The sequence below is a fragment of the Buteo buteo genome, chromosome 24, assembly GCF_964188355.1.
Source record: "Buteo buteo chromosome 24, bButBut1.hap1.1, whole genome shotgun sequence".
NCBI classification, from domain to species: domain Eukaryota; kingdom Metazoa; phylum Chordata; class Aves; order Accipitriformes; family Accipitridae; genus Buteo; species Buteo buteo.
Window position 1 is genome coordinate 20,878,919 of NC_134194.1, and position 26,872 is coordinate 20,905,790.

Consider the following 26,872-nt stretch of genomic DNA (forward strand, 5'->3'; position numbering starts at 1 on the left):
AACATACCTGTTCATAGTTCTGGTTGCTGTAACAGGTTGGGAAGCAGCACAAGTAATGAGCAGTTGTTTTTCAGTAACTGCCTGTATTCAGTCATGTGGGAGTCCAAAAAGCAGAAGGTCTCACCTAGCAAGCTGCTTCAGACATGTGCCTGTGCTGCTGCACGACCCTGTGGCATGGACATGCTCAGTGACGGTCCCTTGAGACTCGGTTGGTCGGTGCTCATCTCGGGAAGCATCTCTTTATCTCTGTTTAAACACATCTTTCTGCCTTATTCTCCTGCTGATTTCTGTGCTTGTTGCTGTGTTGGACTCTGGCTCAGGTCAGCAGGAAACAAGTGCTTGATAGGTCTGAAGTATGTGGGACTGCAGGCATGACTTTAATGCTTTCTGCATTTGATCTTACAAGTGGGAGCTGGTGATGGCAAAGAAAAAGATTGCTGCCTGCCAGTCCTAGTGCCTCCATGCATCCTGCACCTACTCACTTACCTTCTGCCTCTGGCACTAAGACCTAATTTATTTTCTTTTGCTTGGTAGAGTGGGCCTGAGCATGATACGGTGTGTGGGCTCAATCTCTGCAGACAAAAGCAGGACCCAACGTGTAGGTCTGTGAGGGATGATAGCTTGGGGACTGTGGAGCAGGTCTGTACAGAACTAGAGAAATCAGCTCTCTGCAAGGTGAGTGCTTTTCTGTGGGCAGCTCAGGGAACTGGTTGGTACCCTCTGGGTTTATTTCCCAGCCACCTGCTTGTGGGTGGCTAGGAAATACACCCAGAGGATTTCCAGCACCTGGAAATACCTGCTGACTAGGCTTTCAATGCCTTCTGTACAGTCCTGTTTTCCTGACCAGTTTTTCTCATGACCAGCTCCAAGACACAAAGTCCTGGGATCAGAAGTGATCCCCGTGAAGGCAAGATGTTTGCTGTGGATGGGGAACAGGGGTTTGGATCTCGGCTGCTCTGAGCAAAGACAATTTTGGCTCCTTGCTGTGGCTGTGGCTGTAAAGCCTGAGGCTGCATCCCGAAGATGCCTTATTTGTGGTGTTACAGTAGAAGCCTTTTTCCTATTAGTGCTGCAGGTGTGCTGTACTGCGCAGGGTGGCAAAGGAAAGAAACATCGATGAAACAAGCGGATGTGATGCCTGGAAGGAACGTTACCTATTGTTTTGTCCTGTGATAAAAGACTGGTGATGCTGAGTCAGTGTCCAGGGAGGAAGGAAAGCAAGAGGCAGCAGCAGGATGCTGACTGCAGATGTATCTGTCCCTCAGAGGACGAAAGCTCTCTGCCGAATGCCTGACTGCTTCCCTGACACGTACCCCTGGTGCTCTGCTCTTTGTCTTACCTGGTCTAATATTTATATGCAGCTAATAAGCCTTCTTCTAACATACAGTAACATCTCCAGTATAACTCTGTCCCATCCCTTGTCCCAGGCTGCTGAGCCAGCCCCGCTGTGTTGTACTAGAGTTGGGCAGGTCGCTTCATGCTGTCTTCGCACCCTTCTCTGGGGCTGTCAGTCTTTAAACAGCTTTAAACAATAGGTCCAAAGAAATCACCTTTTTATCTCATTTTAGAGACTGGAGATTGTTAAAGCGTGCAGACCTTTCCTGGTGTGTGTGTGTGTCCCATACCAAACTACTGCAAAAAAAAAAAAAAAAAAAGTGGGGGTGGGGAGCCTTGAGCCTTGGTGCTGGCTTGGTTTGTATTTATGCTGCAGAGCTCTCTCATCTGCCTGTGAAATGCACATGAGCATATGTATGAGCAAGCTTTGCCCTTAGTCTGAGCACACACACTATCCAGGAACGGAAAGGACCACTTATCCTGGGAGATCTGCTGCTGAGAGAGCACTGAGGTGTTGCCTGAAGCAGTTAATTATCCGGAGAGGGGGCGGGATTTGCCTGGATCTGAACGGGGGAGGGGGGGTGGGGGGGTGAGCCACACTTCTGGCAGTGAGGTCAAAGGGATTGTCATGGGGTACGTCTGGAGTACTGATGACAATTGCAGGGTAAAAACTATGTTCATGCTTAAAGCAGGTATTTTAAGAATCTCCTTCTCTATTTTTGTCTTTTTTTTCAGTGTCTGCTGAGAACTTGAAGAAAAGCTTAAACATGACAAAAAAACAGATTTTTGAATGTGCAGTGTAATATTCTGAACTTTCCAGCTGACACAAATGAGAGTGACGACAAATTTATGGGAAAAAATTACAATATCCTTTTGCTTTTAGGAAGAAAAATGTTTCAAAGTGGATGTGAGCTATGGCAAAAGGGATTTACAGGTCTTGGCAAAGTTTGGAGAGAGCAAGCAGAAGGGTCTGTCATGGGAAAAGGCACTTCTGTCGTGGTGTGGACCACAGAGTGTTCAGCATCATGGTCTGGTGATGGTGGCATCTGTGCTACTGCTGAAACCTTTGAGTGGAGAGAAACCACAGCAGAGGTTGAATGTTGCAGTTCTCTGTGGTCTGTTGCTCACTCTGATGTTTTCCACGTGATGTTTCGTTTATGGTCCTTGACTTGTGGGTTTCACAACCTTGTTAAGGATGCCAAGACACAGCATGAGAAGTTGCAAATGATGTACTCAAACACAGAGGACCTTTATACGGTACTGGGCCAGTACTTTCTGTTTGACCCCCAGAAAATGACTGTTGATAGTGTCTTCATAGAACTGAAATAGGTTTCTGGTGAACAAGATGCACTTTTCTCCTCTTAATTCTTAAGTGTTTCCTTCATTGCCCAGACCTGCCATGCTTCTTACTCCCCCTCTTCCAAAGAGGGATGTTAACTGCTTTTGTGGGTTTTTTCCCCCACCCAATCATCCTGCAGCCCCCAAGCAGCTCTTTCTCCTGTTCTGCAGCAAGCTGTCATGGAGAATCAGAAGCAGCATGAAACAGATAATATGTTGTGCAAAGCTCCTGAAGGAGGAGGCAGAGAAGAAACACCGGGAGTGACAGCAGCAGAGAACAGCTAGTAGACATGAATGCAGGTATGAGATGCAATTAGGTGTTTGGGACAGCAGAAGTTTTGGACTGGATGCAAAGCCCTACTAATAATGTGTGCAGAGAGCTACAGGTGAAGAGAGAAATGCTCTGGAGCTGGATTCCCAGGAATGGAGGCTTGGGACAGCATGAGTGGTATTACTCTCTTCTTTACTGAGAGGGTAAGTCCTGAGAGCAGCACTTTGCAGGTTTGCCTGGAGAGCTTTAAACATACGTTTTGGACAAGCCACAGTAAACCCATTTTCAGCAATGTACAAAGCCTGCTAAGATACAGAGAACCTTGCCAAACCTGGGGGCCTTCCTGAGAGGCTTTTTCCCTGTATAAAATGCAGCAATTTGCATGACACACCAAAAGCCCATACGGCCATTCCATGCTGTAGTCCTGTACTCCATCTCCTCCTTTGTTTTCTTGGGAGGCTCGGTGGCTATTAGCAATCACAGCTCTTCTCCCCCCTTCCCAAGCCATTATGCTGTGCTCTTTTAGTGTAGGAGTTGGACATTAGGCTCCTCTATTCCAACCACATACAGTTCAGATTTCTTTGCAAATGTGTTTTAGAAGGGAGGAGGGGGAGAGGCCATAAACAGTCTTACGAGCTTTCCCAGCACTGTAGCCTGGACTTTGGGAGTACCTAAACCAGTGGGATAGCCTTGCGACGATTGTGCAGACTCAGGTTCCTCATTCATCACCCCATCTGTGCCTTTACCTGTGAGTGAGTGAATCCTACAATAGCAGGTACTCCTGCATCAAAGCTGTAGTGCTTTCTGGGAGCAGAGTGGACCTGATGTCCCTCCTGGCACTGCCTGATGAATGGCAATACCATGTTCAGATGTTAGTGTTGTCCACTTTCCTTCCTAGCTCCATACATGCTCAGGGACATGGGTGTAGATCTAACCCTGTCACTTGGCAATAAAACAGCCATTTCCATTACCTTTTTGCAACATTACCTGTTATAGTAGGATGTTAACGAGTTTAAGGTTGGAAGCCTCCTGAACCTGTAGCTACTATAGTCACAGGCCTGAAAGCGCACACAAGTGACAAGTGACCCAACTCAGCGGTTGTGGTTAGTCTGAATTCAGCCTTCTGCTTGGCCCAGGAGGTTAACGTGATTCTGTGAGTGCCCTGTGCTGTCCCCACAGCATGGGCTTTCTCCCTTAGTCTGCTCCCTGCTACCAGATGCATTCTTCACTTCCAACATATGGACTCAATTACTGTCCCTCTCCCTTGATTTCCTGCCTCTTTGGGTTTCCTGAAACGCATCCCCTCCTCCTAGCAGCTTGAACTCCCGCAGTGAGATGCTTTGCAAGCTCTCACATTCCTCCCTCCCTCCCCCTATTTTGCTGCCTCTAACAAGGTGGTCGTGATCCAGAGCACACACAGATAAGGCTGTAGAGCCACACTGTCACTATAGCTGAGCCCAGGTACCCCAAAGGCTTGGCTTGCCACAGCAAAACCAGCCAGCCCACTAAATGCATGCTCAGTGTCTAGCAGAGCTGTGTCCCAGCTCCTCTTGTCACAGAGGTCCCCACCCTGCATCAGCATCGGTCCTAGATCACCCTGTAGTTTTCAGCCAAATGCTTTATTTGCAAGACTGAGGGGTTTTTTTCCATTCCCTTCTGAGGCCATGGGCTTTCTGAGCCTCTGTGCTTTGAAAGGAGCATCAAACTGCTCTGGGTTTCTCCTGGGTGCTGTTTGGCTTCTTTCCTGGACATCTACTCCTGCAGAAAAGCCGTGTGCCCATGGCTTCTGCCTTTAAAACCATTTGAGGAGGAGGGGAGAGGGAGCCCTGTCTTCTCTGTTAGTGGTTCTCTCACCCCCTGCCTGCTGCTCTGGGGGAGCCCCAGGCGCTGCAGCATCGGGGTGCTGGAAATCTTAAGAAATCTGAGCTAATTCAAGGGCCAGAGGGAGATGGAAGTGGTTACATCATGCAAACAAACAAGTTAATGATTTCCATCCCCTTGCTGGCATGTTTCAGTTTTCAGAAGGGGGTCTGGCCAGCAGCTGTGCCAGCAATTGTAGCTCAAAAAGAATATTTTCTTTCTGTGTCAGCTTTCATCCGTAGCCCCTTTGGATTCCCCTGGCTCCCACAGATGCCAGAGTTTCCAGGGCTCCTGCTGCTGCAAGTCCCTGTGACTGTTTTCCCTCCTATACCTGGCGATGGAGTTAAATGATGGTGGAGGGTGAAGAAGGCACTGTTTGCTCCCTGCTTGCCCCTGCCCCATCCTTCCCTGAGCAGAGGAGAGGCTTTTTCCCAGGATCCAAGTGACACAGCAGCACTTGCAAATGGAAGGAAAAGCTGCAGCTTCTGTGCCTCTGAATCCAGGAGCATAGGGGAGCAACTTAGGGTACAGCTCAGGGGAAGATCCAACAAATAAGTTATCTCTGGCTGAGCAGTCCTGCAGTCAGTTTTGGATACAGGAACCTCATTGTACTTACATATTGTTATGTATATATAGGGCTTATATATTATTATATATTGTATAATAGGCTGTACTATAATAAGCCTGGACACTGTGTGTGTCTGGGTTCTTTCATCTAAGGTCACTGAGCCCCGGCAACAGGTGCATGGGAATGGATTGTTCCTGTGCTGTTGTTTGAGCTTCCCCTCTAGGGATGGTGCCCATTCTCTCCTGGACCACTTCCCCCAGGAGGAGTAGTAACTCCTTAGGATCTCCTGTTTGCCCAGTACCCAAAGAGCCCTTTGTGTGATACCAGACTAAACTCAGCACTGCTTTTCTTACCCACAGCAGGAACACATCAGTTGAGCTCTGCCATCAGGAGCATCACCTTAGATGTGTAGCACCTACCTAACTTTCTACTTGTGTTCTCCTGATGCCTTTTCCTATTGCAGGCATGGTAGAAGCATGGAGAGGTAAAAGCCCAAAATTCTTGAATCAGGCAGAGTAAAAGAGTTTTTAGAAGTCCTTGAGTATGCTAAAGCTGGAGGGGAGTACATGAAGCACAGAGGTGAGGTGGGGACCCCAGCTATCAGTGTCACAGCATCCTTCCTCGGCCTTCCAGTCCTGTTGTCTGGCTTGGGCTGAGTTTAGCTTGAAGTCTCCACTGGGCCACCACCCTGTCTCATCCTCAGAGACCCTTTGCAGCAGCCCAGACCCTCCGCTTGGGCTTGGCATAAGCGGATGTATAAGTGTCAGAAACTAGAAAGCTGTAATAGATGCCAGTGGCTTACCGCTGTCGCTCAAACCTGCCCTCAAAAGTTTGAGAGCCCCCACGGGTGAATTTGGACTGGTTTGCTCCAAAAGGAGCATCTCTGCCAGCCAAAGTCACAGTGATGGGTGTTGTGTCTCCCCTAGGGCCCCCCCTAAAGCTCTGGTGACTCGTGGGGTGTACACCTGCACCCTCGGATCCTTACAGCCTCCCTCCACTAGCCCAAAAGCCGGGTCTGGGAGCCAGGTTTCATGCCCTAGGCTTCCCCCCAGCATGCTGGTGCTGTCCCTGCTCCCCTCAGCCATGTTTCTGGGGTGCTGGGTGCCACCAGCTCTGCCCTGCCGTGGGCAATGTGGGTCAGCCTGGCCGGGGGACGGACGGACGGACGGACGGGGTTGCCTGCCGGCAGGTGGCAGCCTGTGCAGGCAGCGCAGGCAGGCTCTCACAGATGTTTAATGGGATTTTACAGCTCTGGGTTTCATCGGGAGCTGTTGTCACGGAAACGAGGATCTGCAGAGAGCCCGTGCACTCGGCGTTAACCGCCTCGGTGCCGTGCCGGCGGCCGGGGGAGGATGCGCAGGGTAGCGAGGAGGCTCCTCTTCAAGGCGAGCGGTGAGGGGTTTGTGCCTGGAGCTCACGACCTCCGCCTGGCTTTGCAGAGGCAGCGGGAATGCGCTGCTTTATTTAGGACTGGGGGTTTAATGGTCTTTTAAAACCCGCTGCTGTGCTGGTGGAGCACAAGGCTGTGCCCCAGCAAGGGGGCTCCATCTTCTGCCTGGGTGTCCTGGCCCTCTTCTTTTCAAGCTTGGGGGATTCCCACACAAACAACACGAGGATGGGTGCAGTTCTCCCAGGTTCCCAGCTTGGGAGGGGAATATATCCTACCAACGCTTGGTCCCAGCACATCTCATCCTACGCTGCGGCTCAGGCACCTCCTCTGGGTCTGTGGCTGGACGGGAGGGGGCACCAGAGCTGCACTGCCACTGGGGTGGTGGCAGCACATGTGTCACCCCTGCACATGGCTCCCCCGAGGGTGACATCCCTGTTGCTAGGGAGGATGAGCAGCTGAGACCAGGCTAATCTCCTTAGTGGCTTGAGCACCATCATGAGAGTGAAAGGGAGATTAGAGGGCAGGGTGGCATTAGCACCCTGGGACGCTCATTGGAGAGGAGCAAGGAGACAACTGGGCCAAGCAGAGAGGGAGAAGACCCTGGGGGAGATCAGCAGAGGAGCCAGCGAGGCCTCTGTCAGCAGCAAATAACCCAACAGCTGGGATCTCTGAGGAAGCGAAAGGCTTTAGACAACAAGCCCAAAAATCCTGGCGGAGCTGTCCCCACCCCCTCCTCCCCGGGGAGGAAGGTGTTGCCAGGCAGTCTGGGTCCTAATCCATTCCCTCCTATCCAGAGGTGGGGGGGAGGTGGATGCCTTCCCACCCCCCATCATACCCATGGGGCATGAAAACATTCCCTCAAAGCATATATAGAGTGAAGACCTACTGAATTTTACCCCATACCTGAGAGACATGGAGGAACAGGGTGCGGAATTTTTATTGTCCCTTTCCATGATACAAGAGGCAAAAGATGCTATTTTCTGTAGTGGAGTAGGGTGCGAGGCTGTCGCTGACAAAACTTCTGTGAAGGAGTCCAGATGCTGGCCTCCATTCCCTGTTTCTGCCATGTGGGTGTCACGGGGTCCTGTGTTTTCTTTGCAGGTGGCTAATGGGGCCAGAGTGATGGATGTTTTACAGGAAGCTTTGCAGGCTGGCGGCCTGTCCCGCTGGAGCAGGGGAGTGTGGCAGGATAGGTGCTGCTTGCCAGGCTGTGCTGCCTCTGTGCTTCTTCCCGCAGAGAGCTCCAGGGCTGGTAAGGGAAGGAAAAAAATGCTGCCTACTATTACTACTTGGTGTTTGTTCCTTCCTCTCAGCTGTCAAGGAAACCATGGCATGGTTCACATACCCAGCTGGTATTGCTGCAGTTGCTGATGAGTTACATCCTTTTAATCCATATCCAAAATAGCTTCTCCACCCCTCCATTCGTGCTGGCTTACACAGCACCTTTCATTGTGCGCTCCCGCCTGCCCTCGTCTGTTCTCCCACCCAGTGATGTGGACTGGGACGCCAGACTTTTTTTGGATTATACAATAGTTTGGGTTGGAAGGGGCCTTTAAAGGTCATCTAGTCCAAACCCCCTGCAACGAGCAGGGACATCTTCAACTAGATCAAGTTGCTCAGAGCCCCGTCCAACCTGACCTTGAATGTTTCCAGGGATGGGGCATCTACCACCTCTCTGGGCAACCTGTTCCAGTGTGTCACCACCCTCATCATAAAAAATTTCTTCCTTATATCTAGTGTGAATCTATCCTCTTTTAGTTTAAAACCATTACCCCTTCTCTTATCACAACAGGCCCTACTAAAATGTCTTCTTCCAGGCTAAGGAAGCAGAATCGTACCTTTTATGTGCCTAAGTGCAGTCAAGACAGGACTGTTGCACTTCTGCCAGGAGACTTGCAAAGAGATGGAAAGAGTCGAGATAGTAGTGGGATATATGGGGATACTGCCAGATGCCAGCAGCTACAGGAGAAGAGAGAAGAGCCTTGTGCCATGTTAGGGGCAGAAGGAAGAGAGATCAAGAGGGCTTGGTAAAGGAGACAGTTTGGAAGCAGGTTCAGGAATGACAGAGTTTGAGGAGAACAGTGTGAAGAGATGTCAGAGCAGCTTATGTGCTGCTGAATGTGGTCCCTGTATGGGAGATTCTGGGTAGAGGGGATATAGTGTGCTCAGGGTGGAAAAGAAAGCAGAGAAAAACAAGACCCAAAGTGGGAGTGAGGACACATGGTGCCAGATCTGTGCCACAGAAGTGGCTGCAAGCTGGTGACCAGACCAAAAGAGTGGAGGAGGAAGATCTCTCAGCCAAGCATTTGGAAAAAGAAAACCAGAGTAGAGATGTAGCAGAAATGAAGCTACAACTTTTCTGTCTCAACTGTAGGAGAAGGGGGGTCAGGAGAAGCATGGAGAGAAATCTCCAACTCAGTTTCAGCAGCCTACAGCAGCAGTGGGATGTTTGCCCATCTTTTACATGCAGAAAAGGGCAGGGATTTAAAGTAATGGGCTGTTCTGCCTTTTGGCCTCAGCGAGGTCCAAGGCTAGTGCATGGTTAGAGTAGCCTTGCTGCCCCCTCAGACCCTGATCAGCTTGGTGTCTGCATGGCAGACGTGTCTTGGTGCCGTTGGATGCGCAGGGTGCCTGTGGTCCTCCACCGGTGATGGGACCGTGGCTGTGAGTGTCAGCAGCCCAGAACCAATAGGTACATATGACCATAGCACGATGTGTGCTCCTGTACGCCACTTCAGCTGTTGGTGATGGCGTGCCCTGTGTCCCATTGACGTGTCGCTGACTTGGTTTCACCCCTCTGGCCCTTTCCCAGAGGAGCACTGTGTGCTCTGATCGTAGGAAGCTCTCCTGCTGTAATCAAAACCCTGGGAGAACACTCTCCACGTTCACAGCTGTTTCAGACTTGGCTTCCCTTGGAGGGGGAGGATTTCCCTTTCCCCACCTACAAAAAACAAGGGGCCCTGACTCACTGCCTACAGGGTGCAAGGGCCAAGAGGGCTCCCCTTACATCACACTCACGGGGGTAGGAGCGGCGGGGGGTGGGGGGGCGGTTCATGAGCCTGAACTCTGGCTATCACTGTGGGATTTCCTTCCCCTGCTCTCTGGGTTTTCTTCTTTTTTTTTCTCTTTTCAGAAGGTGGTTTCAGTACAATGTGGTATCTGTGTGGTCCTGTCATGTTTAACCCCGCTGGGCAGCTAAACCTCACCAGCCGCTAAATGGCCAAACACCTGCCTGCCAGTGGGAAGTGGTGAATGAATTCCTTATTTTACTTTGCTTGTGTGCTCAGCTGTTGCTTTACCTATTAAACCACCTTTATCTCAACCCTAACCCTACCAATTCTGACCCTTATCCCGCTGGGGGGGGGTAAGCAAGCGCCTGTAGGAGGCTGAGCCGCCCACGGGTTAACCCACACCAGGTCCCAAGCCTGTGCTGGTTTTGGCATTGCTACGTGGTGCTCTGAGACTGTGTGTTTGCAGAGGATCCTCTGGAGCTGGTGCTTCTCCGAGTCCTCCTCCCAGTAAGCCTCCTGCCTGATGCTTTGCAGTCACCAGGGGCTCTCCCAGTGGGACATATTGTGCTTCTCCATCGCCCCCCTACCAGTTGTCAGGACATTTCTCCATCCTCCGTCACGGCTGCCAAGGAAGACAGGAGCTCAGCGTGTGAGCCTTGTCAGCTCTGATCTCTGACTCCCATCCTGCCCAGGCAGCTGTGTCTATTCAGCCACAAGCAGCTCCATCCCTAGACTGCAAAGGAATGGGAAAAGCTGCCGGGCTTCTGCTTAATGCTTAAAGGACCTGTTGTGGGGGAGCGAGGTCACCAAAAGGGGACTGCTGCAGCCAGCTCATTGAGAAAGGCGTGCAGACCATGGCAGGGCATGCACACAATAGCTCAGTGTCCTCCTCCAGTCTGGCTCAGCACTTGTCCTACCCTCAGAGCTTCAGCTATATGATTCAGAATTGGTTTGTGGTTGAAGTGACTCAACCGGTGTCCTTTTCTGTTGCCTTGACGTCACACATATACCATCTGCTCCCCACCACACAGCAAAGTGAAGGCTGAAAATCAATCACAAATCCATCGCTGCTGGCCCAGGCACCCAAAGGAAAGACAGCAAGGGTTGAGCTGGACTGGTTGCAGGGGACTCTTCCTCAAACAGGATGAAGCTGTGGTGCACAGAGCAGACACGTTAGCCCTTGTCCCATTGCTGTTGCCTGGTTTGTGGGAGAGAAGACGGTAGTCATCTTTAACCCAGGTAGTGCTAACCCCAAACTGAGCCAGGGCAGCAGGGCAGGTTGCAGCCTCTGCTGGTGGGTGCAATCATGCCAGGGCAAAAATCTGTGGATCGTGGGTAGGAGGCAGAATTTCTGAGTCATCCTGACATGTTTTGTCAGTCCTCTGTAAAGTCGCTGCCATCTCAAATGAGATCTGCTGGGGATGACCAGAAGTAACATCTTTGGGCATGGATTTCCAGCCTGGCAATCCCTTGGTAAAGCCATAAATACTCATTGCCCAAAAAACTGCTAATGTTCAGTAGCTCCAGTATTTTCCTGTTGTCCTGCTGCTGATGATGATGGCATGAGTTGATAAAGCCAGTTGATAAAGCCCATCTGGATTTCCAAAGGGGTCTCTTGTAGTCTCCTAAAGAAGCTAAGCTCCCATGGGATGAAAAGGGATGTTCCTATGTGACTGCTAACCCATTTCTTAACAGGCTAAAAGGCAGGAAACAGAATCTATCAGGAAGACTGTGAATAGTAGGAATGTTTCTGACTCTTTCAGTAGGAAAAAACAAAAGACTAACTGTGAAGGACTGCAGAAGAACCTCAGCTGGATGCTCGGTGGCTTACAGCATCTTGAAGGGTTTGTCTTGCCCTGTGTGCCTTTCCCTTTTAACTCTGTGAGCAGGGGATGCTCCAAGCTGACCACTGCCACTTGGAGCGAAACATGGGGTTTATGGGGTGTCTGTGGCAATGTCAGCCCTAGTGCTCTGCATTAGTTAAAACCCAGAATCCCCATCTGAGAGCTAGGAATCCCTGGGAAAGGAAGGAGAGGAAGGAAAAGCAATCACAGCACTGGCTTTTTTTGTTTTAAATGTGTTGTGCTGCCTGCAGTTCTGCTTCCCCTGCCTGAGGAGGGACATCATAAGCTAGATAAGGTGCAGAGGGAGGCAGTAAGGATGACTGGGTAAACCTGGGGCTGCTTAATTCAGAAAAGGGGCATGAAGGAGGCGTATGAAATTATAAATTGGAGATGTTTATGTCTCTTCTGCAAGAGCTTGAATGAAGTCAGGAGGGGCAGGCTTAAATACCAATCTGTAGTTTCACAGCCTTCCTCTTTAAAGGATGTTGCACATGCTTATGATTTACATGGGTTAAAAAAAGCAGCCGAATACATTTATGGAAGAAAAAGGTGGGAGGATGTGAGAAAATTCACTGGCTGAGAAAGATGTGAGAGTGTCAGTGGGGGTGTGAGGGAATATTTGGGACCTGCAAGGAACGGAGGTGGAGGGAGAGAGCAGTCTGCTGGGATCGTGCTGTGTGTTGGGAACGGGTTTTGCCTGGGGGAGAGCTGGGCTGTGGGAGCAGGATGGCTCTGCCCAGAGGAGTGAGAAGTGTGCGGGTTGGGGCTTGGGACAGGGGTTGGGGGACGTGGAAGAGCCTGGGGGGAGAAGGGGCTGCTGGATCAGAGTGGGGCCGTTGGGGAGAGGAGGATTTGCTGAGGGATGAAGAAGACAAGAAGTGCATTGAGTATAGGCTCCTGCTTTCTTTCAGCTCGCTCTAGCTACACTATGTCCAGCTGGCAGCTGGGGGACATCTCTCACCCACCCCCCTCCCCATCCCTTTCTGCTGTAGCCCTGAGGGGATCAGTGCACAAAGCCTGGCAGCTCTGAATGCTCCCTGTGTTGTCTGCGCAAATCAAATGCTTCGTCCCTGCTCACTGCTGGACTGAGATGGGAGAGCAGCTCTTGGGCAGCTCTTGTGCAACCCAGCAGCAGCAACATGAGACTTCCCGGAGGGGTAGACCCATCAGCAGTACCCGCACAGGATCCACATACCAGCATCCAGTGCTGAAAAACGCCCACCCTGCACAGAGGACATCTTGACAGCAGACCTGGAAGGGGAAGGGAGGTGGTCCTTGTCTGGGTTTGGAGGCTGTCGGTCCCTTTCCAGCCAGGCTCTGCATGCGTCAGACCTGTTGTGCACAAGGCAGAAGTGCTGTCCTGTCCTCCTCTCACGCACAGCTGACGTGTCTTTTGCTTTTCTGGTTTAGGGGGGTGAGGGACAGACCCATAAGTGATGTCTCCTGCCTGCTGTGCTGCTGGTGAAGTGGACACCCCGTGGGGCTGAGGCTGGGGAGCAGCGCAGAGAGAGGCAGAGCCAGCAAGGAGAGGCGAGGGGGTAGTTTCAGGGGTGCTCCAGGGTGAGAGAGGGATGTTGGGTTCATGGTAGTTATTCAGCAGAGTCTGAAAGGCTTTTAAATCCTCCACAGGAGCCTACGGCTTCTCCTCTGCGTGGTTTTGTATGCCTGCCCTTGGTATCTCAGGAGCTAGGGTGACAGCGTGTAAGGTTTTTCAGTCCTGAAGGAGTTAATTTCTCATGCCTGCAGTGTCTGGGCAGCAATTCAGCTGCTGCTTTGTATTCCTGAGCCTGTCCCCTCCCAGTCGTAAAAATACATCTTCCGAAGCACTGAAGGCAGGAGCTTGTGCAGGCAGCGCCGCGTGGCTGTGCTGGTGCCTGCCCCAACATGCCCTGCCCGCGGCGGTGCCAGTGGTCAGCCGGCCACCAAGTGCCCCGCTGCCTGTCGGCGCTCAGCGGCTGCCCTAATTCAGGGCTGCCAGCTTGAGCGTGGCCTCCTGAGCTGGATGAGCTCAGGCCTTAAGCTATAAAGGCTTCTTAAGGGTAGGCACTGCCTGGGCCTCGTTATTAGGACACCAGCACTCGGCTGCGTCCAGAAGGCAATGCCGGGCTTATATGGATAAGGCCAAAGCGTGACGAGATTCGGGAGGCTGTAACCCTCTGCTGGCACAACCCTGCGGGAGCCTGGTGGGCAGCATCCTCTGTTACACCGCCGCTGTCCTCTCCCGTGGGGTGCACGGGGGTCTCGTAAGGAGGTTGTGTCTTGAGGTGCGGAGTCCCGTTTGGGTCACAGTGTTGCCCCTTGGGGAGCTACGCCTGCTGTCTAGAGTTGGGGTGAAGACAGGCAGAGGCCTGAACCCTTAACATGGTGCATTTTGCAGCCCTGGATCCCGTGGTGGAAACTTCTAAATTCACCAGTGTCCTGAAGTCAGGTAGCTCCTCCAACCCAGCCAGCTGCTGTCCCCGATGAAGGTGGTCTGTACCAGAGCTGGCCTGGAGGTGCTTCTCCCCCCTGTTTTTAACAACACCTTGTTTTCAGAACCAAGCAAGACCAGCAAAGCCAGCAAGGTGACAAGAGATGGAGGAGTCCTTGAGGAGACCACGGAGGTCATCAGCTGCTCAAGCTAGACGTCACCCCAGGACAAAGGCAGAAAACTGTTGGACCTGTGAGAGCTTTCAGTAAGTAAAATAAAATTTCACTCTGGGATTTGTGCATGGCTATAAAGGGTAATTTATTTTCCTTCTTGCTCTTGGGGCCATTTGTGCCAGTTTTTGTGTTGTTTTAGCTCTCCTGTCTGATCTTTGGTCTGCCCCTGTAGACAACCAAAGGGTCAAAAGCTTCAGCCAAGAGGGGGGAACATCATCTGTAGTTCTCATGCTGAAGCAGACTGGGCAAAAAAGCAGGGACAGAGGGTAAAGTCACAGCCCTCCCTACACATAGCTTAGTGCTGGGGTGCCAAAGCAGGGACCCCAGGTCCTGTCTGGCAGGGCGCTGGCTCTTGGTGGAATAGTTTATGGTGGGAATAGGTCTGCCCCATTTTGTGGCTTCCAGGTGTTGAGTTGTTTTCTTGTTCTAATTTAACATATTTGTAACATTGATGTAATGGAGTGATCCGTAAGAGCCCAGCATCACCTGGGACTGGCAATCAGCTTGGCTGCTGTTGCATCCCTGCAGGAAGAGGCAGGCTGATCCCAGCCCAGGTAGGAGCTGGGGTACCCAGCAGGGTGGAGGAAAGAATGTGGCTGGAATGCTCTTGGAAAAAAGGCAGGTTGGCACCCTCCGATCTGGGAGAGCCACCCAGGGAGGGGTGAGCTAGCACAAGTGGTACAGCAGGGTCTGGGGGCCTTTCAGCATGGCTGGGGTCACCCAGCACAGGGCAGGCTCTTTCCTGTGGGAGCCTGTGCCTGCCCAAGCACTACTGGGAGCACTGGTCCCTCCTGGAGTCACACGGAGCCTTTGCAGCTTTTAGTTTTAATGCACTTTTATGTTCAATAATAGTATAATTCTGTTTTTCGTAGTATTTCAGGTGTTCCTGGGGCTTGTTATTACATCACAGGTTGGAAGTGCTAATAAAAAGCTGGGTGAGCTGAGGAGAGTGTGTGCCCCTGTGTCAGGTCAGCCCAGCCCAGCAGCCCCTCATGGCACGTGGCACAGCCACCAGTCCCCTCGTGGCGGTGGCTGCGCTCAGCGGGGCTCTTTGTGAAGGGCATGATGACTGCTCCCTGCTTCAAATGCACTTCATGTCTATTATCTCGCTCACAGCCCAGGTGCTTGGCTCCGGCACACAAACCCAGCGGTGCATGAACCAGAGAGAATAACAGCAAGGCAGCGGCTGCAGATAGGCCCTTGGGAAGAGGTGGGTGCGTGCCTGCGCACAAGAGCTTTGTGCTTCAAAGAGAAAAAGGCTGATTGTAGAGGGGAATGCTGCTGGCCGCAGTCTAGGGACTCCCCGCACTCCAACCTGGGTGAACTAGAAGCCTCCTAAGAAACAAGGCTTGACCCCTTCTCGTGCCCCCCCCCAGGAAAGGGATGAGAGAGTCAAAAAGGGCAGGTAGGACAATTAAGGTATCTGCCCCTCTGCCTTCTCAGTGCCTGGGGCATCAGAGAGCTCCTTGTAGGGCCAAGAGATATTCCACCCTCAGGGTGATGGTGGGCTCTGCCAGGCTGGTAAGTGCAGGCAGGAGTTGCCTTTGTGCAGCCAAATGCCCATGGCTGCATTTAGCAGCCCCTGAAAGCTGCAGAATCAAAGAGAAATTGGGATATGTGAGCTGCAGTCAAGCCAGCCTGGAACCTTGCCTGAGAGCTTTTATTTTCTTGTAACAGTTCCCTTAATATAAAGCCTTTTTTCATGGCTTTGCAGCTGTGGGCAAGTGATGCTCTGGTAGCACTGTGTTATTGTGATAGTTTGTATGTACAAAAGATGGAGAAATAAATATTATTTTTGGTACAAAAATGTGATCTTGCCTCCATATCATAACTTTGCTGGTGCAGAGATGAACCTGGAGCCTTGTGGCACTGAGCTGCAGAGACATTGTCGGGGCTGGAGTGGGCTGCTGGGCAGCTGGAGCAGCATTGGAGCTGCCTGTGGTGCTGGGTGCAGCACCAGGAGGAGGCTGGAAGTCCTGTTCCCTGCACAGAAAATCCACCTTGGCAAACCTGGTCTCGTGCCTGAAAGCCCAGATGTGGAGGGGGCTCTCGGAGTGTCCCTCCTGCCCAAATGTCACCCAGGCTGAAAGCCAGGCACGTGGGAAGCTGGTGTGGACAGAAGCCACCCCCATTACCCAAATACTTGTCATGATGGATATTCCCCAGGGATAAAACAGTAAGCAGAGCCCTGGTCACACCACTCGAGCTTTTCCTTGTCCCCAAAGGTGTATACACCCAAAAGTGTATGGCAGCTCTGTGGCAGCAGTGTCCTTCCTCGTGACCCTGCGGAGGGGTCCTCCTGCCCTTGCTCTCATGTAAGCAGCACCAGCCTGGCCGCTGGCTGAGTTTTAGAGGTCAACCCAGCCAGAAATCGGCCAGGCTGCAGTTCCCTGCTGCTCTGCTGGGATGAAGGATGCTTTCTCCCAGATGGCCGCTTTGGAGGGACAAATGCTTTGCCACATGCTGGTGACCGTGGCTTGGTCCAGGAAGAGTTGCCCTTGTGACCAGTTCTGTGTATGGGGCTGGAGCTGACTGCAAAAGGCTGCGTCCTTCATGCATGGACAACCGAGCCCGGGCTGTGTTCCTCATCCCAGGGCCAAGCACACATTGCAGCAGCTGTTTTCCTGCCGAAATCCTGCTAGCATCTCATGGTAGGTACCCCGTGGGGTATCTGAATCCCCCCCGCAGTCAGCCCTGGCCCCTCCTGCCCAGGGCAGCACTGTCTTTACCCCCTGCTTGTGGTGGGGAGCAGCCCTGCTCCCCTCCCTGCCCCTGTGGGTTTAGAAAGGTGGTGGTGGAACATCACCAAGGGGGTCCTCGGTATCCCCTGGAACTGCTCCAGCCCCTCCTGCTACAGCAAGCTGCCACCAGCATCTCCTCCCCATCCCCAATCCTCCTCCATGCCTTCCTCATCCCACCACAGGCACAGTCTTGGGGGGTTGTGGCCATCAGCCAGGCCTGTACCTCAAAATGTCCCTGCCTCTTCCCCAGCCCCCTTTCTGCTTCAAGGCATCCTCGTTGCTGCGGTGGGTGTGGGATGGGGCTGGCCGGACAGTGCTTGCTCCACGGGGCTTTCAGGAACTGGTCCCTGCTGGCATGGATGCTGGGGACTGCAGGGGTAATTTAAAAATGAGGACAGAGACCTGATTATTGCCCTAGTTTGTGTCAAAACTCCTTAGTTGTTTTTTTTTTTAGCAGCCTTTTGATGGGCTTATCAATGACAAGTTGCTAATTGGGGAGCAGGAGACCCTGAATTGGTGTGGTGGGGCAGGGAGCGGGGTCTCCTGGGGCACCCCACAGCTCAACACACCCGCATTGGCCTGTGAAAATGGGGAAAGAAAAAAACCATGATAAAATAATGGCCTAAACCTGGCACTGGGCCTGACTGGGGGGATGGAGGAAAGCCAGGCTGGGACAGCCTCGGAGGGGCATGGGACTCATGCTCGGCTAGGGGGTGGGGACAGCCCAAATCTCTGCAGGGGCCAGCAGACCTCATGGTCTTCAGCAGGGAGAGGTGCTGTGTTACGCCCCAGGGTGCTGAAGGTGGTGGGGGCGGGCGTTTCTGGTTTCTAACAACATGAAGCACCCACCAGCATCATGCAGAGCAGTGTGGTCCAAATTTTTTGATTGCACCCCCCCAATATATTTATTGATTTATAAATTACCTACACAAACTACTGGACTAACATATATTTTGAAACAGAAACTAAAATACAAATTAAAAAAGGATGGGGTAAAGATAAAATAAGCACTATTTTTAAAAGTATTTTTTTATTTATTAACAGTACAAAAAAATCTTTTCTTCCTGCACCCCAATAGACTATCTCGTGCACCCTGCTATGGGGATCATGGGGTTGGACGGAGCTAGCCCAGTCCCCCCATCTGGCACCAGTGGCCCCTTCCCCATGCTCCCCCTTTCCCCCCCCAGATACTGCCCCGCACAAAGCAGCTTTGTCTGCCTCTTCCTCTCCCTCTCCTCCCATCTGGCCGCTCTCCCTCCCTGGCACCCGTCCCGTTCCCCTCTGCAGCGCAAGGACCCTCTTTCTCTATTTATCTCTGGGGATGGGTCCAAGCCCCCCTATTGCCCTGCTGTGGCTCACAGGGACACTCCTGGCTGTGCCCTGGTCCAGAGGTGATGGGAATGATGGCAGGGTCCCCACTCCACCAGCCCTGGAACCTGTCCACATCCTGGGGACCAGTCATGCAGCTACCACCAAGGCGAGTGGTGGGTGCTCCCCAAAGCCCTCTGGAGCTGGCACAGCACAGGGGGGTTCCTTTCCCTATGGCACGGCACAGCTTCACCAGCTGCTTTCCCTTCCCCATGCCAGCAGGGCTGTGTTGCTTGGGGTTCACCCAGGAGGGCTCCCCAAATCCCATGTGTCGTGAGCGCTATGGGAGAGGAGGGGAGGTCCCCGGGATGTGGCTCTGCTCCCTAGCCTGAAACTGGCAGTGGCTTCCAAACCTTGGCCAGTGGGATGTACCTGGCACTATGCCACCCACGTCCCTATCTCCTGAAAGGGGGACATGCCCTAACACGGCCATCTCCAGTCCCCTTCCTGCTCCCAGCCACCCTGGCAAAGCCCTGGGTGGTTTGGCTCAGCGTCACTGCCTATTCACATGGAGACGGTGTCAAAAACCCCCTCCCTATGCCAGGCATGGCCACTCTGGGCATGTGCTGAAGGGAGGAGGGCTGGGCAGGCAGTGCTGGGCATGGGCAGCCTCTGCCCATTGCTGTGCGCACTGCTGAAGGAACATTTTGGCCGTGAGTGGCTTTTCTTGAATTTTTGTTTGGCTGGGGGTTTCCCAAAGCACTGCCTCTGCCTGAACTCCCTGAGGGCCGATGCAGGCTGTGGGCATCCTGCCTGGCTGTGTGCCACCAGGGACTCCCTGAGGATGGGTTTGGAGGGGGCCAGCACTGGTCTCTGGGGGAATGGAGGGCTGTCGCTGACTGCAGAGGCAGCAGCAGGCCCAAGGACCAAGAGCATGGGCTGGCACCTCCACCAGCAGCTCAGTGACAGTGACCCTGCCAGGTCGCACCCACAGCATCGCAGGGGCCCCAGCAAGTTCTAGCAAAGCGTGCTGGCTCCGGGGAGGCAGCAGTGTCTCCCTGGAGCTGAGCCCTTCCAGCCACACCGTGGGCTGACAGCAGTGCCCACAGCATCTCCTCCCTCCACCCGGTTTGCTTTTGTCCAGCCTGGCATCCCTCTCCTTCCCCGTCCCTGCCCTTCCCTCTCCCCAGCTCCATGACTTCAGCTCTTGGCTGCAGCTGCCGTTGGCTCCCTAGGGACAAGCTCATCCAGCACCCGGCCACCAGCATGGCTGGGGCAGGGGCTCTGCCCTGCAGGGGAGGACGGACAGAGAGACAGAGTGGGCTCCAAGCAGCTCATGCCACTGCATGGCAGAGGCCATGACAAGCTCAGGCAGGCTGCGAAAGGGCAAAATCCTACCATGTCCTATTTTGTCCGGTCTCCTGCAACCCAGAGATTGGCTGAGAGCTGGTCCTGCTCCTCCGCGTGATGGATGAGCTTTTGGCAGCCATCAAGCCCTGGTGGGGCCAGCAAAGGGCAGGCAATGCCCTCCCTCCACCCTCTCCTTCACCGCAGTCACAAGGTTTCAGCCAGCAAAAGGCAAATTTTATTCCGTCTCTGCATGCTGGGCTTAAACTGTTAAAAAAAAAAAAAAAAATCAAAGCGCCAGGAAGTGGATTTATAGAGCAGGAAGGAATGTGGAGGATGGTGATACACCTCTCAGTCTCACCCGGGAATGTGAGGCTGTGAGAGGAGCCGGCTGCATCAGGGGGAGATAAAATCCCAGGGGATGTTATGGCAAGGCGCTGGCGGGGAGCCCGGTGGCACAGGCTGTGGGAAGGGCTTTCCCAGCGTGCCACCCTGCTATGGACACCCACTCTCCTTGCCTGGCTGTTTGCACCCACTGCCCCAGAGAGGCCCTTTTAGACCTTTTCTATCCCAAGCACCAAGATTTCTGAGTGTTTTTTGGCGGCATCAGCTGCCCTCCCCGCTGATGTGTTTACAGGAGGAGAAGCCCCCCCCACTGCCGCTGGCTCCCTGGGGGTTCTTCTGCTCAAGACAGGCTCAAAATCCAGCTGCAGGCTTTTGGCACTGGAACGCACAAAGACCCATTTAATCCTGTGGCTCCCAGTGTCTGTGTCAGACCCAAGGCGACTACTTCTTTTGGGGACCCCAAAGGAGGGGGCGAGACGGAGCTGAGTGACAATTCAGCTTTTTTGGTGATCTTTTTCCACCATTCTTTGCTGGGTGAGGTCACGGCTGGAGGAGCTGCCTGACGGGACTCAGCCCATGACAGGAGCCTGATGCCAAGGAGCACATCAGCAGGCAGGATGCCAGCTCCCCACCCAACCCTCCCTGGGGCCGAGCGACCACAGGTCAGCTCAGTTCACAAATCCAGTGGAAAACTGGGTTTGCTCAATTCCTTTATTTTTTTTTTCCTGTTGTTGTTTTAGTTTGATTTTCAAGGTCAACTGGCCAAAAAAAAGTGACTGCTGCGAACAAGAGCCCCACAAGCTGGTGACACGGGGCCATCGCTGCCCGTGGCGCCTGCAGGCTCCAGCCCCGCCAGAAGCAGGCGGTGAGTTAGGGACAATCCCCAGGGGAAGGACAACAGGGTCTCCAGCACTGAGTGACCTGTTCCTGTACCACCAAGGTCTTCCAGCTCAGCTGCCTGCAGAGCAGCCTGGGGCTCCCCTGGTCCCATGCCATGGATGTACCTGGGAGGGTGACAAGGGACAGTGGGGAGGGGCAGGGAAGAGGTGCTGAGCTTCTCCCAGTGCAGGGCGGGGGAAGAAGGAGATGGAGGAGGAGGAGAAGCAGAGTGAGACAGCAGCAGGAGGGCACCGTGTGGAAGAGGATACGAGCCCCTTCTGGCTGTTGAGGGATGTTCAGAGCATCCAAGCATGGACCCTTGCCTGCCTGATACCCTGCCCCAGACCCAAGGTCCCCCTCTGCTCGCTGGCTGAGCCACCTCAAAGTTTGCTGGTGAATACACATGCACACCTGGTTGGGGGGGGGGGATACAGCCACTCGCACCCCCCCCGCAGCAGCCAGCATCAGGCACACGGGCTGTAAACCATGTCCCACTCCAGTCACAGAGCCCCTGAGTACCCTCCATGGCTGGAGGTGAAAGACCTCCCCCTCCATCCACTCACTCACTCCCACCCCACATCCAGGATCATCCCCTCCTTTCCAAGGTCAAGTCACCCTTCCCAGGAGCGATGCCTCTAATCCCCCGATGGTCACTCAGCCATTGGGGGTCAATCTTGCCACCTTCTTTGTGTCCTTTTTATCAGGGCTGTGGTTTGGGCTCTGTTTCTGCTGGCCTCCCTTTTCTCATCACCTCAGCTCGGTAAGTCCTCCGTCAGCTAACCGTGCTGCAGTGAACATGTTCCCACTCCCGTGTGTCCCTGTTAATTAGAATGGCTGACCGGGTTCCCTTCATCAGTGCTAATTGGCCAGGTTTGTGTCTTTGCACATTTCCTTTCCCAGTTTTCGCAGAGCCCTTGGGTGATTTTAGTGCAACAGAGAGGAGAAACAAAATAAAACTCAATACGCATCCTCACACTGCGCACATCCTTACACTGACACCAGCAGCTGGGGACATGATGGGGCTCAGGGCACCTGGGAGGCTGTGGGCTCCTGAAGTCAGACCCGCACCCGCAGCTCTGCAGAGCCTCTGTGCTCCCCACCAGCAGTGGCCATCACCCAGGCGGGGACCCGCTGGCCTGACCATCCCCTCTTCCTCCACCAGCAAACTGGGCAGCAATGCCCAGTGCCCTGGGACGATGCCACCCGGGCTAGGGCAGGTGCTGGGGACAGCCCATGGGTGGCACCTGGATGTGCTTAGCCCTGGTCCCCATTAGCAGTGAGTCGATGTGATTGATGCCCATCGTCATCCCCCTGGACCTGTCCCTAACACGCTCCAGGTACTCCAGCATGGGAGGGACAGTGGCCCCCAGGGCCGGGGACAGAGGGCACGGCGTGACAGGGGCCCCACAGCACCAGGTCCCTGCCCTGTCACCATCCTGACCCCCGGGCCCTCCCCTGTGGTCTGGGACCACCTGGTGTGCGTGTGTGTGCACATGCGTGTGCATGCGTGTGATCATGTCCTCGTGCACAGGGAGCGGAAAAGGGTTGACTCCGAGGGGTGCAGGGGAATGTGTGTGTGGGGGGTGTCCCCTATGAGGTGCATGGGGATTTCCAGGGGTCTTTGCGGGAGTGGGATTTAGGGGGGGGGGGTAGGTGCCTCTGTGGGGTGCAGGGGATTCGGGGAGTGTCTGTCAGTCTGCAAGGGGGTTTTGGGGGGGGTGGTCTCTGCATGTGAGGGCTGTCTCGGGGTGGTGGGGGGTGTGGAGGCCACAGAGCTGCAGCCCGGACGGAGGCACTGGGGGGGGCTGAATGGGAATACGGCGAGGGGGGGCTGTGCCCTGTGCGCCTGGAGCCTTCTGCGTGCTGCTAATGTGGGGGGGATAGCTCCAGTCCCCTCTTCCAGCCTCCCAGGTTATGCGTGTCTGTCTGTCTGCCTGTCTGTTTTCCGGGACTGCTCTGTCTCCTCCTCCTCCACCCTCCCCCTCACATCTGGGCAGCAGCAGCTTATTTTTTCCTCCACGGTTGTGACACCCCGAGTCGCGGGATGTTTCTCCCTGGCCTGTGTCAGACCCCCCCGCAGGGACAGGGCGGGGGGCTCGTCTTGGCCAGGAGACCCTGGGCACGGTGCCTGACTCCCCCCATCTGCCCCTCCTCAAGCGCAGAGAGGGGAGCCCAGGCACCACAAAAAGCAGATCACCTCGGGGCTGGGGAAGGGAGAACAGATCCCTGCCAGTGATGGGGAAGGGCAACTGGATCCCCTCAGGCTGGGGAAGGGGCTGTAGCTGTGGACACCGCGGTCTCCTCAGTGGGGTGTGCCAGGGTCTGCCCTGCCCTTCCCCAAAAACACCAGCCAGAGCACATCAGTGCCACCCACGGCCGTGTCATGCTCAGACCAAAGGCCTGGGGGGACCCAAGGACAGAGGTGTCCCAAGAGCATCCCGGCTGCTGGAGCCAAGCTGGGGCTGAACCACCCCCCACCCCGCCAGCAGCCTCGGCACAGTGGCAGCATTGGGATGGACAGGCCCCATCTGTGCCCCCCTCTTCCCATTGGAAAAAATACCATTTATTCAGAAGAAAACATTTTATTATTTTTTTTTTCCCAAAGAAAAAAAGCAATATAAATATTAGAGTATAAAACTTGCGTGTAACACATCGACGTTGGTCTATATGGGTATAAGAAGGATATAAGCATATATATAATATATAGTATAATTCAATATTAGACACATTGAAAGGGCAAACGTGTTTCATTTCACGTACACTTGGAGCACAGACCACATGGAAAGAAGATACAGAGAAAATTGAAAATACTGGTGTCCACAAGTTAGTTACCGAGATTAAAAATAACACGCCACTAAATACACGACACTCACTACGCTACCTCAGATTGCAGATTAAAAAGAAATATAAAGACTACGATTCAGCTACAGCATTTCTAGAGAGGGGCAGGTGGCAGCTGCAGGGGACAGGGTGGGAACCGCTCCCAGCGCAGCCAGTGCCGGAGGTGGCTGGATCCGGATGAAACACATTGGATGCTCCTGCTGCCCTGGGTTTGGGGAGGGGGGGGTGGTGGGGTGATGGCTGCCATGCCGGAGCCTGGCTGAGAGGGATGGATCTGCTCAGGTGAGTTACGTGTTAGTGATTAAAAAGGGAAAAAACAACACGCACACCCTGGGAAACCCAGCACGGCTGCTTCCTGGCCACCCCGCAGCCCCTCTCCTCGCTCTGGCTACACAAAGTCCCCCTCTGCCTTCCTGGGGGGACTCAGAGCTGCTTTGATATGGGAAGCCGGCCTGGTGCAAGGGTGATGGTGACATGGAGAAATTCTATTCCTCATCCTTCGATTCCATCCACGGGTTGGAAAGCCCAAAGCCAGCAGGAGCATCACCTCCTCCAGGCTGGCCTGGCGTGGTCCCATGTGACGCCTCCCCTCTTGTTGCCCCGGCTTCCCAGCTTTGCAGCATCACCCCACGTTCACCCCCATCTCTCGGGTACCTTCTCTGGCTCTGGTCCCCAAACACCACCAAACCAACCGTCACTTACTCAGTCACCAACTCTGCACCAAAGCCATGCACCAGCAGCTCCGCAGATCTCACCTCTTTGAGTGAGACCCCAAACAACACCCCAAATACGAAGCAATGAGTTTCCCCATCCCGCTTGACTGATCCCACCCCCCACCCTCCCCCAAGGCAGCCCCAGCGCAAAGGCTTGGGCAGCTGCCGGCACATTCACACCACACTGCGTGGGCATGCGAGAACTTCTCTGGGTCCGTGGAGCTAACTGCGCTAGTGCAGGTGTGAGGTGAAGGACATGCATGCAGACACGGTGTGCAGAAACGTGAAGCATCTTCCCCTGGTGCCCTTGGCGGGAACTCAGCCAGATGGCTGCCTGGCCACAGGGGAGCGAGACTCTCTCAGCTTTAATTCCAGAAGAACATTAACTGTACATATAAATATTTACTGCAAAGAAGGGATGAGATGTGTCTGCTCTTCGGAGACCCCTAGAACTGCTGGGGCAGCTGCTGCACACCTTGGCATGCTCCTCATTGAATTCCCTACCTCTCAGACATCAGGAGGGGGGGGGTTGTCTCATATTTCAGGCCATTGGTGGTTGCACTTCTTAAAAAAAAATGTTGAGGATGCAGCTTTGCCATATTCCCTTTGACTCATGCAATATAAACACTTACTTTTTTTTTCCCGGGTAACAGGTAAGCAGGAACTGAAGCACTCCCTACCAACTTCTCAGCAACAAATCCATCACTATCATTAACTGAGGGTGAATTTTACTAATGGAAAGTTTAAGAGCAAAGATCTGGAGCATGGGCTCTAAGCTAGGAACTGCCTTTTCCTTTCAAAAAAAAATGACTGAAGGTCTATAAATTAAAAGATCCGCATTAAAATTATTTACACTGGGCAAAGCCGAGCACAAGCCTTGTGCCTTTCTCGGACTATCTGGGAACAAATCGGATCCAAAGATGTGGCAAAAGACCTTCCACCCTTGCATATTCTAATACCCGAGGGATCGTATAAAACATTAGCAAGTATTCACAGGGCACTTGTTTGTGTTCGGTTTAGCTTCTGGATTGGTTTTCATCATGAGATCTAACAGCAGCAAGACCCTGCTCCTAGCTCTGATGATGATGAGATACATTCGCAGCATTTCCTACTTTTTGCATCACAAAAAAAAAAAAATCACATTCGTCCTCCGGCCTGGGCTGTGGTTTGGGGGAGTGCTGGAGCCGGCTGCCCTGTAGCTCTAAGGTCTCCTTCTTCTTTTCTACTTCTTCTCCTTCTTCCCGGATTTCTTCTTGTTGCCTCCCGAGGAACCGGCGCTCTTGGCGTCACGCTTGCCAGCGGCGTTGGTGAGGGTGGCGGTGCTGCCCGGGATGTAGACGTTCTGCCGGTAATCGGGGACGTGCTGCAGCGTGAACTGGGGGCCATAGCGGGCGCTCAGCCCCATGGTGCCCGTCCCGCCGCCCAGGGTCGAGTTGCCATCAGCAGCTTCTGTGGGGGACACCGGAGGAGGGGACAAAAAAGAAGGGCAGGTTATTAGTGCTGGCCAGAGCCCACCCCAAGCCCCAGCAGCCCCGAAACGCTCTCACGGGGTGTCAAACCCAGACCTCAGTGCCACCAACCTTCGCCCCCCCCCCCCCCCCCCCCCCGTCATTACCCTTCAGCACTACTGCTCCATGGAACAGCTGCAATGTGCGTATTGGGGAGCATGGTGCAGCTGGCACCAAAAATCCCTTGTTTCCATCTCACATCATTGTTAAAGGTTTGGTATTTGGGGCTGGAGGCTGGCTGGAGTAGGGCAACCTCTCCTCTGCGCTTAGCAGCGATGGGGCTGCCTGTCCCTCCCTGCCTGCCTGACGCTGTCTGCTCTGCCCCCCTCCCCGGCTGCTGCCTCCGCAGAAAAATATCCCTCCCTCCAAAAGTGGCCCATTACAAACATATTGTACAGACATAACCATTAGTAATGCATTAAGGGAAATCCAATATTTATTTTTTTTTCCACTGCATTTAAAACCCTGCCCCCATTATTTCTCCAGCCAGGTTTATTCAGGGAGCAGAGCACATGAGCGAAGAAAATCCCTCCCCTGCAATACCACAAAATGGCTCTAGGAAGCCAAGCACGAAGCAAATCAATGCTGAAGTGTGTCCTACGGTCCAGATCTGGGAGCAGGGGGAGGGGAAGGCAAATTCATTCCTGTCGCTCTACAAAGCCCCAGCAAAGAGACAGCAAGCGCAGGGGTGGGAAAATGCACACGGCCCCCCCGCAATGCTGTGGCACTGCTGGAAGATAGAGACCAGATGGAGACAGAGGGGATGCACAGAGGCAAGGGGAGAAATGAGCACGGCGGGGATGGCAGAGCACAAGCAATGCTGTTGCCATGAGCCGCTGTGGGAACTCGCTCCAGCGTGACTGCCCATGCACAGCCCACCATGGGATCCTTGCACAGCCCTGCTCAGAAATGATTTGCTAAACCCCTGTC

At 53.6% G+C, this 26,872-nt stretch overlaps 2 protein-coding genes across 20 annotated transcripts in view; one reads left to right on the forward strand and one right to left on the reverse strand.

Moving 5' to 3' along the window:
* Positions 1–16,035, forward strand: part of DIAPH1 (diaphanous related formin 1) — a 47,309-nt gene extending 31,274 nt beyond the window's left edge. For 3 of the 13 annotated variants that reach the window (XR_012654263.1, XR_012654264.1, XR_012654262.1), the window contains 3 exons: positions 2,071–2,592; positions 2,845–3,147; positions 7,864–16,035. The gene's annotated coding sequence lies outside the window, so the exon portion shown is untranslated. The other 10 variants (XR_012654269.1, XR_012654265.1, XR_012654270.1 and 7 more) reach the window with 10 other exon arrangements.
* Positions 16,036–23,442: 7,407 nt separating this feature from the next.
* Positions 23,443–26,872, reverse strand: part of LOC142044245 (protocadherin gamma-C5-like) — a 58,325-nt gene continuing 54,895 nt past the window's right edge. For all 7 annotated transcript variants that reach the window (XM_075056472.1, XM_075056478.1, XM_075056479.1 and 4 more), the window contains exon 4: positions 23,443–25,883. In XM_075056472.1, the coding sequence (XP_074912573.1) occupies positions 25,657–25,883 (227 nt within the window). In that variant the 3' untranslated portion in view covers positions 23,443–25,656. The remainder of the gene's footprint in view (positions 25,884–26,872) is intronic.